General features: G+C 35.8%; 1 protein-coding gene, 1 long non-coding RNA gene and 1 other non-coding gene across 5 annotated transcripts; 2 read left to right on the top strand and 1 right to left on the bottom strand.

Annotated features, from left to right (window-relative positions):
• Positions 1-48: 48 nt before the first annotated feature.
• On the bottom strand, positions 49-772 carry LOC122520623 (mitochondrial import inner membrane translocase subunit Tim9-like). The gene is made up of 2 exons (XM_043640772.1): positions 453-772; positions 49-356 (listed from the first exon to the last, which is right to left on the bottom strand). The coding sequence occupies exons 1-2, from the start codon at positions 498-500 to the stop codon at positions 129-131; spliced, it is 276 nt and encodes a 91-aa protein (XP_043496707.1). The 5' UTR covers positions 501-772; the 3' UTR covers positions 49-128.
• A 3502-nt stretch (positions 773-4274) lies between these two features.
• On the top strand, positions 4275-6875 carry LOC122520624. Of its 3 annotated transcripts, none has more exons than XR_006304572.1 (3): positions 4275-5032; positions 5405-5892; positions 6115-6875. It is a non-coding gene; the product is annotated as an uncharacterized LOC122520624 (long non-coding RNA). The 3 variants fall into 3 exon arrangements; XR_006304570.1 differs by having other exon boundaries at positions 4275-5892; positions 6115-6284; positions 6365-6875; XR_006304571.1 differs by having other exon boundaries at positions 4275-5892.
• A 172-nt stretch (positions 6876-7047) lies between these two features.
• Trnat-cgu lies at positions 7048-7119 on the top strand. Its single transcript has one exon. It is a non-coding gene; the product is annotated as a tRNA-Thr (tRNA).
• The last annotated feature ends 8096 nt before the right edge of the window (positions 7120-15215 follow it).

Below are 15215 nucleotides of genomic sequence, written 5' to 3'. Positions count from 1 at the left end.
TGTATTTAACTGACATGATATTTGGTAAAAAATAAATTGAATACAATATTTTAACCTTTCATGTAATGCAATTATATAATATTTATATCAATATGCTTTATACATGAAACACACATTTTTCTACGACATTATATTCGTCCAAGTTTCTTTTCAGCTGCCAATACATTTTCATTGGCAATTATTTGAAATTCTTGGAATCGCTGGGAGACTCGTTGGTTCATTTTCAAATATTTTTCCATACAGTTAAGCGCGCACTTTTCTTCCTTTGGTTTAACATCACGCGTAGTAAAATCGGTTATGCAGTCGATAAAACAAATCTCTGATAGTTTGTTGTAAGACGTTATGAAGTTTTTAAACTAGAAATATATAAATATCAACAAAAAAAATAATTGTGATAACCTACAAATAGAATATCAATTTAAAAGAAAAATTTTATATTGATAAATACATACAGTCTGAATTTCATCGAACTTTACTTCAGCAGGAACTTGCATAGCCATTTTGTTTAATAAATTTATTCCAATGTTTCGTAATTAAAGATTAATACTGTCACATAAGTAAATTTGAGGTTAAGATTTACATATAAGACTACACAAATTCAAATGCGGTCTTGATTTGATATTGATACCACTTCCATATTGCTAGGTGAGTTAATCAGAATCGTTGTCCAATACCAAGTCAAAAGTAATAGCCAATCAGAGTGGTCCTTATTATAGGAAAGTTTTTATTAGTCTCTAACCATAGCTTTCTACAATGCTACGGAATCAACTAATCAGAAACAAGAAAATAATAGAAAGAAAGGGAAAGAAAAAAATATTTTCTTATTCGCAGTGCTGTACTACGATTGCTCCTAAAATAGTGTCAGAAACTAATCCAAGTTGTTTACAAAGTGAAGAAATTCTCCTAAAGTGAACAAAACCAATTCTGCAAATTATGATTACTATTAGATATAAATAATATATCAATATAATCAATATAAAAGAATGTGAAAATAAAAAGTTGTTAGTTTTATTATTTAAATTCGCATATTACAAACAGGTAACGAATACTCTTTTAAAATCCAATTATTCAACCATTTGAATCGTTTCAATCGTTAAAAATAAGAACAAAAGTGTCGGTTAATTATTTAAATCCTTTGTTATACTTTTTTATTTATATCAATGAAATTTTAATTAAATCATATAATTTGTTTAATAAAATTGTTAATATTTTTGTAAAATAAATGAATAAGGAACACGCGCGTTTTTCATTAAAAACTTCTTATAAAGACAGATGGCGCCACCAATGAGTTTATTACTTGATTTCTAAATTTATTATAGAAATGTCTACGCTTGCTGAATAAATTAGACTTTGTTTATACACAATATTTTTTGAAATTACGATAAAACATGTGATTCGGTTTAATCTAAGTGTTTATCTAAAAAAAAAAAATATAAAATATTTTATTAATTTCGTTTGTCATCGATAATTCGGTTGCTTCCTTTTCTGCGTCGGTAAGATAGAGATTACCAATCGGTGACAATTTTAAATTTTCTTAACGTATAACGACTTGCGTCGGTTCGATCTTCTTTTTTTAATTTTTATTTATTTTCAAATAACATCGTTCCCGTTTTTAAACTTTTTCTAACCAATAAATAAATACATTTAGAACGCTCCGTATTATAAGAGTGCAAGAATGTTTGAATGTTTTTCAGTGAGTTTATTTAAAGTTTATATTCTCGTTTTACTAGTTTGAATAAGAAGTTTGACAAGTGCAATTTTATAACCGGAAAAAAGAAAAAGAAAAAGAAATCAAAGAAATGTTAAAAAGAAATTTGAAAATGTTTTCGCGCAAAGAAATTAGAACGCCAAAAGAAAGGGAAAATAAAAACTACGTTGTATCAATGAACAGTGAAAGTTACGAGGAGCAAATAGATCCTATCGCGATTTTACGTAAGGAAATTCAAGATTGGAGGGATCATAAAGAAATTAACAGTATGGAGGAGGTTTATACTACGAGCAGCCGGAAAAATGATTCGTCTGAATCACAGAATGAAAATGTTTATTCGATTGACGACGACGACGACGACGATGACAACGACGTAACGTAAGTAATAGAGAAAAAAATATTTCAATATTTTTGCTCGAAGCTTTTTTCTTCTTCTTTTTTTGCTGCCGCTGTTGTATGTTTGTTCCAAATTTTGTCAACTTTTTTTTTACCGAGAAAGATAATCTGTATAGTAATTTACATATAGTACGAACGATAACAAGATTACGCAAAGAGCATTGATTTGTATAAAGTCAATTACTATGCACTTACCATACATATATTGTAAAAAATTATGGCAGCGTTCGTTGCACTTTTGAATGCGTGCCAATTTAATTTCGTAATTCGATTGTAGCACAAAATTTATAACAAATAAATATATTAATAAAGAAAAGAAAAAACTTTTATCATATCGATTCGTTTCGATACATTTCCGCAAATTGCAAATAATGGCTCGAAAAATGCTAATAATATATTTAATGATAATTTTATTATTATTATTATTATAACGTATGCACGTTTATACATATGTATCCCATTCATACGTAATACTTCGAAGGTGCTAATAATAGTTCTAAAGATATTAACTATATAATATTATAGCAAGAAACGATAACGCAATAGTGCAATTTTATGTTTGTGCATTTCGAGTGTGGTCATTTATTTTGAAAATAAATTAAGGTAAGTACAAAAAATATATTAATAAACCATTGAAATATATACTATTAGTATTAAAAATATACAATATATATACAAATCAATCATACGTGGGTGGGTTGAATAGTTTTATTTATTTTTAAGGCTCAAACTCGTCAATCCACCCTCGTACTTATGGAGAACAGCTTATTTTGGAGAAGCTTATTTTTTATTATTAAATTATTTGTCAAAAAAACAGAAGAAATCAAGAAAAATAATGGACAATAGTTGGATATAGAACAGGGTAATCTAACTTTCGAAAAAGAAAAAAAATCGATCAAACTCGATAATAGCGTCGATAGCCAACTCTAAAAGAGTTCAAGTGGTAGTAACTCTTACATAAATAAAAAAAACCATTCAGAAAGAAACAGGACCGTTCGTCTCGTCGTTCGGTTATAGGTACGTACCTACATATGTATGTATTTATAAAACATGCAAAAAAAAGAGAAAGAGGAAGAAAGAGAGAGAGAGAGAGAGAGAGAGAGAGAGAGAATTACTACGTCATTCCGGAATTTTCGAAAGTTTTGTCGAACCGGTTTATAACTGCCACACGTATACTTGGATACCATCGTTTGCGCGTTCCTGGTGTGCACCAACAGTCTTCAAATCCTCGGTACTTAACATACATACTTGCTTTATTACAATTTATTTTGATTTCAACCCAGTCCTAAATAAAAATCTACAACATTTGTTATAATTTAAATTATATTTTCAAAATGATGATAAATAAGAACAAAACTATATATGTCATATGTCGATTGTTTAAAAGTTCAAGAGAATTGAGCGAATGAGTTAATACATTAGGACAAAATTAAAGGTTGAGTCAGTTTATTTTTGGAGTTATCAAAAGCTCTCACCTTCGCTCTCGAGGAGAACGAGGTGGATGAGTAGAGGGATGGGGGAGGGAAAGCATCACGAATAAAGCATGACAATGAGCTAAAGTGTTGTAGGTTAGTGAGAACAATAGTCGTGCTAACCGCTAATGGGCCACATGCGTATGCCGTACGCATTACATAGCGTAAAAATATTTTCGGCCATGCATATGCGCCTTGAATAAAAAATAACCAACAACCTCCCTCCATTTCTCCTCCTCCTCCTCCTCGTCCTGCCGACGACGGCGGTGTTCGATTCGACTCATGTTTCTGTCGTGACTAAATTTCATATTGGTTCCTCTTATCCGACGACCTCTCTTCTACCCTCCCTCTTCACACCCTTCAACCAACCAGCCCCTTTTACACCTCCCACTCTTTCTCACACATTCACGAGATTGGCACGTGTTGCGTTCCCTATCACGAGTACTGATATATGTACATAAATAAGTGTGTTGTGTTATATATCTTTTAAATTTGTTTATTCTTTTGTTTTTCTTTATACACTTTATTTAAAGAAAACAAAAAAAAGAAAAGGAAAAAGAACGAGCATACATATTCTAATTTATTTTTTGTAGCAAACATTAAATTAATCAGTGCTGTTGATAGACGTATGTACATACATATGCATGATATATAATAAAAAGCCTTCGACATATTCAAGGTCTGCAGGGCATCGAAACACCAAGCACCATTTCCAACTCACTCGAGTAACGATGTAGGTTAGGTTCCCAGCGGTATATGTCGCAAAAATCAACATTCTCGCGAAGCCGGAGTTCGCAAAAAGTATAGAACCGGTTTGCCTCGTAAATGGCACATGAGCGTGTGAACGAGAGATAAAAAGAGAAATAAGCTAAGAAAACAAAAGAGAGAGAGAGAGAGAAAGAGAGAGATGCTTAGAAACCAAGTAGTTGGATAAATATTGTTGTCGTTGTCATGCATTTTTTTAATTGCATCTTTGTTTTTTTCTTCCATAAGGAAAAAAGAAAAAGAAAACAAATAAAAAGAAACGAATAGTAAATAGATAAAAGTGCTTGTAATATTATCTCACAGTAGTATTGGTTATTATTACACGAAAAGATACGCTTTTATCGCGTGTATTATAATCGGTATCGTTCGGAAAGTATTCGTCGGTGGCGCTGACATCGGCCAGATAATACATTTTAAAATAGAAGTCGTTGAAATTACAATAAAAAGAAAAGTAATAAAAAAGAAAAGATTCTTGAGCAAAGCTGAAAACGATACCGCAGGACGTCGTCATCACGTTAACCGATATAATAATCGCACAATCGTGCACGTTTCGTCGTAATCGTACCGCGTTGTCTACGCTTTTCGCATAATATTACACGGCGAGTAAACGCGACTGCCGCTGCTACCGCGCTCGCGCGCACGTGACGTCACTTTCTGCGTCGGCAACGTTGGCGGTAACGTCGGCGGAAACGTAAGTTTTGTAAAGAAACACGCGGTACCCGATGGTCGCTCGCGTAATGGCTGCTTGCTTGACCAAGGTCAACGTTCTCTTCGTCAATCGGACGAAATTTGTCACGCGCGTCGAAGGGAACTCGTAGTATTGTTCTTGCATCCAAGTTTATCTTTATTCGAATACCAAATTAAAATTCAACATTATTTTGTTTTATAATTTATAATGATCATTTTTCTTTTAAAAATACCTATACGAAGTTACGAAGCTACGATCCTGCCAAATTGACAAAAAAAGAAAAGAGAAAAAGTTGTTTATTCAAAGATATAGTAAATGATCGTTTTCTTTCTGTTTAATTTTTTACATAACGACATCCCGCACGCGTCCCTGCAGCGTAACGCTGATGTCAGCGGTACTCGGTGTCGCGCCAGTCAACAACAACGCGACGATGAAGGAATTCCTTCTGTTATAAACGAAGAAAGTGGGAACGAAACGAAACGAAACGAAACGAAACGAAACGAAGCGAAGCGCCGAGGGCTGCCGACTATGCCCGATCGAGACGACGGTGCGAAGGGACGCGAAGGGGCACGACGCGATGCGACGCGACGCCGTCTTCTCGCGAGACCACGGCAACGCTGCGCAACGTTCCTCTCTTTTCTAGGTTCAAGGGTACGGAACGGAGATCTCTTGTCTTCTTCTTCTTCTTCGTCTTCCTACCATCTATCTATGTGTATATGTGGAGAGAAAACAATCGGGGGAGTCCGAGGAACGTTGGGGTGCCGAGTCAGTCCGCTTTTATCCAACGGGAAACATCTCGAACGTGCTTACACTTACGTGCATTCCTCCATTCCTTTTTTATTTCCTTTCGTTTAAAAGAAAATGTAAGGAATAACGCGGGAAATATAATTTTTAAAGATTATCGTTGTTTTCGATTCATTAAAATTTATTAATAATCGATAACAACGGTACACCTTTGCATGTATGTATAATATTAGGGATTTCTTAAAAGTAATCCATTGAAAAGAAGATTTAAATAGCATGATATGTAATTATTTGAACGACGACGTACATATGTATATCTACATTCTGCATACTTGATCTAGTTACGTTTGGCAAAAGAATGGAGTCCGTCAAATGAAATATGACATAGGATTATGTTAAATTGAAATTGAACAGTAGAAGATTACAGTAGTCTTCTTGATGTAACGCATAGAATATTTGTATGGAAAGAGGCAATGCGGAGGAAAATGCAAAAATGCACGTGGAACCCTAGGTAAATCGATTCCTTTGTTCACGAGTCTTACGTTATACATTGCGCATTCATAGTATAACATCTGCTTAATCGTACAATAGTCCCAGGAAAGAGAGAAAGAGAGGTAAATGCGTTCCGTTGGATCCTTTATTGCGTCTCAAAGAGCACAGAGTTTGGAATTGAAAGGAAGGGGTCCCCTGAAATCTTGAAGACGGTAGACAACATCTGTCCCTTTTCCGCACTCGCATAGAGAAAAGAGAGGGCTCACGCGTGACCCTTCCCCCTTTTTTTCTCAAAGGAACCCAAAAAGTGGGCTTTCATTGTGATCGACGAAGTAAAACAGGAAGCGCGATGACTGACATCTGCTTTACGTCACGTACTATTTCTTAAGAAGGAAGCCTAAGAGACTGCGCCATGACAAAATTATTTTTAAATACTATCATCCAAAGAAAGAGAAAAAACTTAAAGGAGATTTTTTTCTAATTAAAACAAATCTATTTATAGTTTTAACCTAATTTAGAAAATAATTATGTCATTCAGTGATCGATCGCTCAATCAATCAGTCAATCAATTAATCACCAAGTATAATAAACTGGTTAAGGTATTTAAAAATGACGTCGATAGAAAATTGTTTTCAAGCGTAATATTTAAAGTTAAATAGTTATTTTGTTATATTTTGGAATAGATAATCTTTATTTGTTAATAATAATAAAATGTTCTTTATAATAATAAAAATATTCGATGATATCCCTTTACATTGTGAATTAACAAAAATATATCGTCAGCCTCTTTAGCTCAGTGGCAGAGCACTGGTCTCGTAAACCAGGGGTCGTGAGTTCAAACCTCACAGGAGGCAAATCTTTTTTTTCTTATTTTATTTGATACGTTAAAAAAATACGATGTAAGAATAATAGTCTTTCGAGATATTTTTTCTCAATTTTCTTCCATTGAGTATCTTTGAGATGTCTTTTTTAATAAAATAATATTCTTCATACGTAAATTCATAAGATATTTTTTTTTATGTCTTTGTGTCGAAGAACGATTAAATCGAATAACGGGATAATTAAATAAATAAATAAAATATTTTTCCTACGGTAATTATATTAACTGAAGAGGAAAAAGAATATATAGAAATATAGGAATAATTAAAAAGAAGTCTTTCTTGAACATACAGCAATTTCAAATTCTGTACGCGCGTTGGAGTCTACAAATGCGAGCCACGTAACGCGAACCCGTGCGTTCTCGATATTCAAGAGTTACACCCGCCGGCAGTGCTGATGGGATGGTGGTGTGTTGGTAGTGGCTAAGAAATGCTGAAAAGGCTCCAGAGCGAATAGTTTGGAATTTTCAAACATCTCCCTGAGAGCTAAGTTTGTACTAAATTGCCAAAGATTACGTGACGTTTTGGTTGGAAGTCAAATAGACGCACGCTTATATTTTTATTTTACAAAATAACCGATGATATTTCACATACGTTACACACGTTGTGTGGTGGTACTACTACGTGCTTGAGAATGAACGCTTGACAATCAATTCTCTTGAAGAAGGAAAAGATTTAACAAAAAAAAAGAAGAAAAAAAAAGAAGAAGAAAAAAAAGAAAAATGATAAAAAAAGAAAGAAAAAATATCCACGTAATTTCCCATTTGTTTGCGCTTTCCGTGAAAAGCTTACGTCGCAGCCAGTCTCGCGTTTTACACGCGTTTCTACGAGCGCACATCTACCAACACATTTGAACGCGGAGGGGTTACGTGCACACACATACACGTAACAATAAAGACGCATTACGGTAGCGCGTAGTAGAAACGTGAGATGTATATTGTCGTTCTCATTCACGTCGAAGCATTCGCTGCACATTCTCTCACCGCTAGTATTCCAGTATTCCAGGCCGTGCTTGGGCGCCCTCGGAACTACGGGTTTACGTGACGAGCATCACCGTCGATGAGTCTTTTGAGAAAGGCGCCTCTCCTCTCTCTCTCTCTCTCTCTCTCTCTTTTTTTCCATCTTTCTTCCACTTCGCTTCACTCCAACGACTGCTCAATTTTCTACAAAAACACTGACTTTCTATCTCTGATTCTGTCAATTCAAAAACAACAGATCCTCCCTATTTTTTTTTGTTAATTAAACCCTCATTACCCTCCATTTTTATTTCGTTTACCTACATTACTATACTTGTTATTTTGTTGTTAATATTTTGCTATAGTATAGCATATAAATAAAAGTTCGTAAATTTGTATAAAAATCAGTTATTTTTTAAAACAAAGAGTTTTTTCTTAATCGTATAATTACAGGATGCGTGTAGAACTTGATAAGGAGAAGCAAAAGAACTTTTGGGTCGATCCAATACGTTGAATTGATATTCATCGAACTTATATATATATATATATTAATTTATCCGCGTCAATTTTGAAATGAAAGGAAAAAAAATATATAACGTAGATGAGAAGAAAATTAAAAAAGAAAAAAAAAGGGGAAAAAAATCACATTGATTGAACATAGGAGAGGAAAAAGTTAGAGTAGCGTGGAACATTTGGAATATTCTAAATCTTTGTAGAAGGCAAGTTGTATACTCGTTCGTATCGCAAGGTAAGTGATAAAAGTCTTATCTAAAGGAGTAGGATAGTACCACCTCCTCCCTCCACCCTCTCCATCCCACCCTTCGTCACCTCCAAGCCCCTGTGCCTTTGATGGCGCGTTAGGTTCCCGAAGTCGTTTCTAAAGTCTTCCACAGTCTGTTCCTTGAAGTCTTCGTTCTTTCCCGAGGGGAAAATTATCGGTATCAACACGCGAGGACAACGTGACTCTTTCTCGCTATCTCTCACAACAGTATTTCTATCTTTTTTGCTCTTTCTTAGGAAACAACTCGATCGATACGAACGTTCTTATTCAATGTATGTGGATAGGTTTTTATATGTATTGCACGAATATGTAAGTATGCTACTTACATATCCATATGTACGTGGATGGGATGATTAGTTTTGAGTTTAACATTAGAAACAATTCTTATTGTCGCTCAAACTAATTTTTATTTTTTATTTGACGGCATAGGCTCAAAATTTATCAACCCTTCTTCGTATTTGCTTATTTATTGACTCGTGTATATACTTAATTATTCATTTATAAGTCTAAAGATTCTTCGGGTTTCTTTTTTAAAATAGAAAAGATACGGACTTACGTGTATGCGTTAAATATTTAACATTATTTATGGTTAAATATTATGTAATATTTGTAGTATTTATGCGAGTATAAATGATATACATATATACGTATATAGAGAAGTATTTAAATACTAAACGTTTTTGTGTGTGAATCACTTATAGAAAAAGAATTGTTTTCAACTGGCACAATAAGATAAGAAGCTACGAAATATGCTTCGTGTTTGCGATTATCGTATTCTTGATAACGCCTTATCTATACTTATGTATAAATGTAAACGTTATATTTATACATATGTGTGTTGCGTATCAATTCTATTACATTCATAAAAATATTACGAAGAGACTAAACGTCTGTTTCCTAAATCAACCAATGTATGAATAACAATGGAAAAATTTGCAAAGATAAACGAATCAAGAAAGAAAGACAGAAAGAAAATGAAAACATTTCTGCTCAATACGTTCAAATAAGATGAAGAATAAATGTCGCTCGATCGTTAAAAGATGACATAAATATTTATCGCTTGGGAGCAAAAGTTACGATTTCGCGAACGAAATATTCCCTGGCCTCTGTCACCCGATTTAGTTAAGCCGATAAAATATGTACGACCGAACGAACGAACGAACTAACGAACGGATGGACGGACGCGGGAATGTACGGTCTCTATGTGTATATCCACCATATCGAGCTAGTACGTGCGATATTCTATCAGCTGCATTGGCAAATAATTTTTCCGCTTATGTTTGCAGCTGTCAAAGATAGCATTGAACGCAAATTAAGGTTGGGCGACTTTCTGAAATTACGGATTGGGTTTTTGCAAATTCCGGGAGCAGATCCTTCGGATATTCCGATTATCTTAACACAATGATTGGAATGTTCATATAGTAAGGAACAAATTGATACGATATCTTAGTTATTCGTCAAATTCATACTGTATTGTTGTCGTTGCTAACAAGATTTTCATTAATTTGTTTCGTTGCCATTTTCTCGAATTTAACGCTAGTCTTTAGTCAATTTGCGTTCCATAGTCTCAAGGTAAAAATATAAAACCATGCAGAAATTCATCTATGATAAGCAAGAATCAGTACAATTAGTGGTGGAAATTGATACCAAATGAAATGTGACAAGTATACAATATTTAATTTGTTTTAACGCTCCACCGAACAAACTGTTGCTGCTGCTGCTCGAAGAAAAAATTCTTCGAAAATTTTAATTCAATAGAATGGAATTTTATCGAAAAAACAGTAACAACTTTTTTAAATCTCATTATCCGGCATATGTTACGGAAATATGTATAAAGAAAAATATCCGACCGGTTCTCGATATTTTCCATTGTATTTCGGATTAATAAATGTACTCAAAACCGGGATTAGAAACGAACGCTATAATTAGAGATATATGCAGTTATTTGCGCGATACGTTGAAGGTAATTTTAATTGCTTATCTTCCTTTAGCAAACGAACAAAGGAATGACAAAAGAAATGATGTTAAAACAGAATACAATATTTGAAACGTAGGAATGCGTACGCTGAATGAATGTACATTCACGTATGTTAATATACGTGTAAAACTGTATACACGGAATGTTTCTTTTTACAATCCAAGCTCTTTTTCATTTTTCTTATTTATGGTTATTCCAATTCTTATAATCGTTCGCTTTTTATTGAGAAGGAAAGAACGAATCGAAATGACAACAGGTTCGTAGGGCCTCGTTCAGAAGGTGGAACAGAATAAGCAATATGGCGGCGTACGCAAAAGAATATGCGCCTTAAAAGTGCACGAGAAATCACGATGATGATGATGATGATGATGATGATGATGAAGATGATGACGATGATTTGCCGTCTACAAGAGACGGTGCAGCAGTAGTAGAAGAACAAGTTGACCTTGAATCGGTGTCCTTGGTGTTCGATGGTGGAAGAAGAAGGGAATAAGAAGAAAATGATTCGGCGAATAACATCGCAAAGATAGTAGTCAGTCAGTTCTTTGAGAAATTGATCGCTTTCGAATGAAATTATCGTAAGATTACTTTTTGAAGTCCAATTCCTAACGTTCCTTTCCGTTCAACTTTTTATCGATATACGAGATAAGAAGTGGTAGGGGAAGTGAAAAAAAATTAGGTTAAAAATAGATATTTATTACGAGCGATTAGCTGTCGTATCTTTTTCTCTCTCTCTCTCTCTCTTTCTCTTTCTCTCTCATCTATGCGTAGATATCTTCTGGTAGAAGAAAAATAAAATAATTGACCAACGTCGCAAATAAGTGCTCGATCAACGGCAGACGGGCAGACAGACGAACAGACAGACAGACCGGTACCTTTGTTTCGTTACGCAGAAAGAAGAAGAAAGAGAGGAAAGAGAGAGAGAGAGAGAGAGATAGAGAAAACTCATCTAACAAATAAGAAATTACGGCATAGGAAGAATACATAATCGCGTCACGTTTTCATTATCCCATTCTTAACACGTGACTGCAAATACTTGTTTGTACTCGTAACTCACGATGCGTTCGGTCTAACGTAAATGTATGCGCCGATCGTACCACGTGCCGAGGAAAAAGAAACAACAAAAAATCTACATAAACAAGTATATTCGCGTTCGATAGGAACTATTTTCGAACTATTGAATAATTTCAAATACGATTATTATTCTTTTTTAGCTCGCTATACCTAGACTACTTATGATTCTTTCATGATTCTTCGAACATCAATAATTATTTAAATTGATGCGTGAACCGATGTTCGAATATTTTCAATATTCAAGATATTGTTCGATGATCGATTTGCCCGAAAAATAATGTCAAATTCAAATGATACGCGTGTGTATTTGTAATAAAAAGAGAGAGAGAGGGAAGGAAAAAAAACGATAAAACATTTCACTGTCTTTGAGAGGATTAGTCATCGCTACTAACCCACATTTATGATAGACCGCTTTTATAACGCTTCCTTGAGTAAAGGCACCCATCTGTTGAGGCACCTGACTCGATTCACCTGCCGCAGGTACGTCGTTACGTACGCGGTCTGCCCGTGCCCGGCCGTCTGCTCCGGCTGCTTTCGTCAGGTGCTTCTTCCTTTAATGTCGCCCACTAAAGAACAAAGAAACCACCTACTTGTTTCGACGTCTTACCTAGAAAACTATAATACTAGAAAATGTTTTTATTTCTTTACTACTTTCCTCTAGGAACGTCATAAGTCATTTGTTCAATTCATTTCCAATCTTTTTGACTAAAGATTGTAATATTACTAGGATATAGAGTAAATATAAGACAATGCTTTTATATAAAAAATACCTCCTTTTTTAATTATTAATAATTAATCAGAGAAAAATAGGTAGAATTAAAAGTTGCATATCCTGTAAAAAGCATAGAAAAAAACAAATAGACATAACAAGAATATATTTGATAAACCGCATTATTATTTTCTACGATCAAATGTCGATGAAACAAGGAGACGACTTGGAACGTTCTTCGAACGTGTCTGCTGGATGATCGCTAAAGCCACATACACACAGCACACACACACACTCTTGTTGTGTGCGCAGGAAAAATGTGGCTACGATGTTGCGCGAAAAAGGAGACCAACCGACCGACCGACCGACCGAACGAACGAACGAACGAGCAAGTGAGCGAGTGAGCGAGCGAGAATGGACAACGTCGTTGTGCGCGGATGAACGAAACGAGAGTGAGAGAAAAAGATAGAGCGAGGGACATAAAAACGTACGAGGGTGGAGGAGGTCCACTCGATCGTCGGGAGTACGGGGGAAGAAGGGGGGCTGGGACCGAGAGCGGTGGGGAGGAACCGGTTGCTGCGCGACCGACGGGCAACGGAGTGGAGCCTTGCAGTGGGTTGTAGAATGGTTCTGCAAGAGGAGTGAAGAGAGCGGGAAGGGGGTGGGGGCAGTCGGCCGAGCGTCGAACCAACGGCTACGCGCAAGCGAGCGATGTCACTGCGCGTCGTCGTCGTCGAGCGTTGCATCGTTGTGCGAATGGTTGCGGTCGGTGAGGGGCCAGGGGCGGAGACTGGTCGCGGCACGTTGCATGCTTCTGCCCCGTCCCCGCTTACTTTGAGAAGAGTTCCTCTCTTTGGAGACTCGCTAGATGACGTCACGTTAGTCACGAGAAAAGGTGGTAGGGTGAGAGAGAATGAGATAGAAAGAAAGAAAGGAAGAGAGAGAGAGAGAGGGAGAAAGGAAGGGCATGTAGGAGCGGTGAGAAGGAAAGAGCGACGAAGCGTGAAAGGAGGAGGGTTTTGCAGAGCGTACCGGACAAACGAAGCCTAACCGAACTCTATGCAAGATGTTGTTGCATGTGAAACGAACAAGCTGCCTTCCTTCAACGTTCTACCTCTTCTTCTCCCTTTCTATCCTTCTCTTTTTCTTTAAAACCTATATGCTGTTTCCTTCCTTCCCTTTCCTTTCCCTCGCGTCTGTTTACAAACACCCGTAAACTCGGTCGAATTTATGACACATACCATAGAGTTGTCCGTTCCGCGTCGCGTGAATAAAAGAAAAAGGAGAAAAGAGGATTGAAAGAGAACGTTGTTGCTGTCTGTCATCGTTTTCTTTCGAATCGATCCCTGAAAAATGCAACACAGCCCAGGCAGACAGGCGCAGGCAAGGCCTGTCTGCTATTACTTTCGTTTTCTCCTAGCGTTTAACGACGCCATCTTGTATCATGGCGACGGGACTCTTTCCGACCATGCCTCTTTCTTTCTCTTGCTGGGAGAATCTTTAAATGACTAATTCGAATATACATACAATGAGTGTCATTTAAAATCTTACACTGTTATGCTTATTAGATTTTTCTTTGAAAACTATTGGTATAGTATGTTTAGGATGAAGACAATTTAAAAATAAATACATTAGTAGTGAAAACAAAGGACGAACAACTATTAAACATGAAAATATCAGGTTGTCGCTCCATTTTAGCACGTTAAATTTTTAGTGACGGACATTTTCTGTACATTATTTCTGTTTTTGCTTAATTCACTTATTATAAATAATTTTTTCAAGTTAAACTAAAAATAAAAATGTAATAAAGTTATACGAATGTATTTATTTCTAAATTGTCTTCATCTTAAATATACTATACCAATAGTTTTTAAGCAAAAATCTAGTAAGTGTGTAACGTTATACAATTTTAAGTGCAGTCACTGTATGTAAGTTTGGCTTAAACGTCACATACTTAAAAAACAGATCGAGTGTGCAATAAGATAGAAAGAAAGAATCCTGTAGAAGCGAATAAGACGATGTAGTAGTGAATGTCTTTCTCGCTTGTGTCTCGTCGCTTCGTGGTCGTCCTCGATGTGTCGTTGCATTGTCACGCCGTGACATCGCAGAGCGCATAACGTAACGTATAACGTATTTACGTATGTATGAATATATATATATATATATATATATATATATATACTGCGTACATATGTATGTAATACGTCGTACGATATCGTGTGCCATTGTTGCTCGCCATTGTCGGGCGCCATTGTAGCTGCAAGCGCGTCGCGTATGATCGGACAACGCATCGCGTTTGTAGCCGTGACTGCTTACGGAGATCGACCGTCGTATGTGACGTCATCGTATTGTACTTGCTAGTAGGTTGCCTACCGAATTAGGTCGACGTTGTACCCAAGCCTCGTTGTTCCTTGTGTACTTGACTACTTACTTTACGTTTCCCTTAAATTCCCAAGAGCTACGACGTTGCTCTTTCGTTGATCTAGAAAATATGTTAAATAAAAAGAAGAAAGTATGTACGTTTTATTTGACTCTCTATAGCCATCGCTTTTGCAACGAATCAACGAATACAGC

Source organism: Polistes fuscatus, unplaced genomic scaffold, assembly GCF_010416935.1.
Source record: "Polistes fuscatus isolate 324 unplaced genomic scaffold, CU_Pfus_HIC Scaffold4, whole genome shotgun sequence".
Classification (NCBI taxonomy): domain Eukaryota; kingdom Metazoa; phylum Arthropoda; class Insecta; order Hymenoptera; family Vespidae; genus Polistes; species Polistes fuscatus.
The sequence above is the reverse complement of the archived record's forward strand: the minus strand, read 5'-3'. Positions and strand labels throughout refer to the sequence as shown.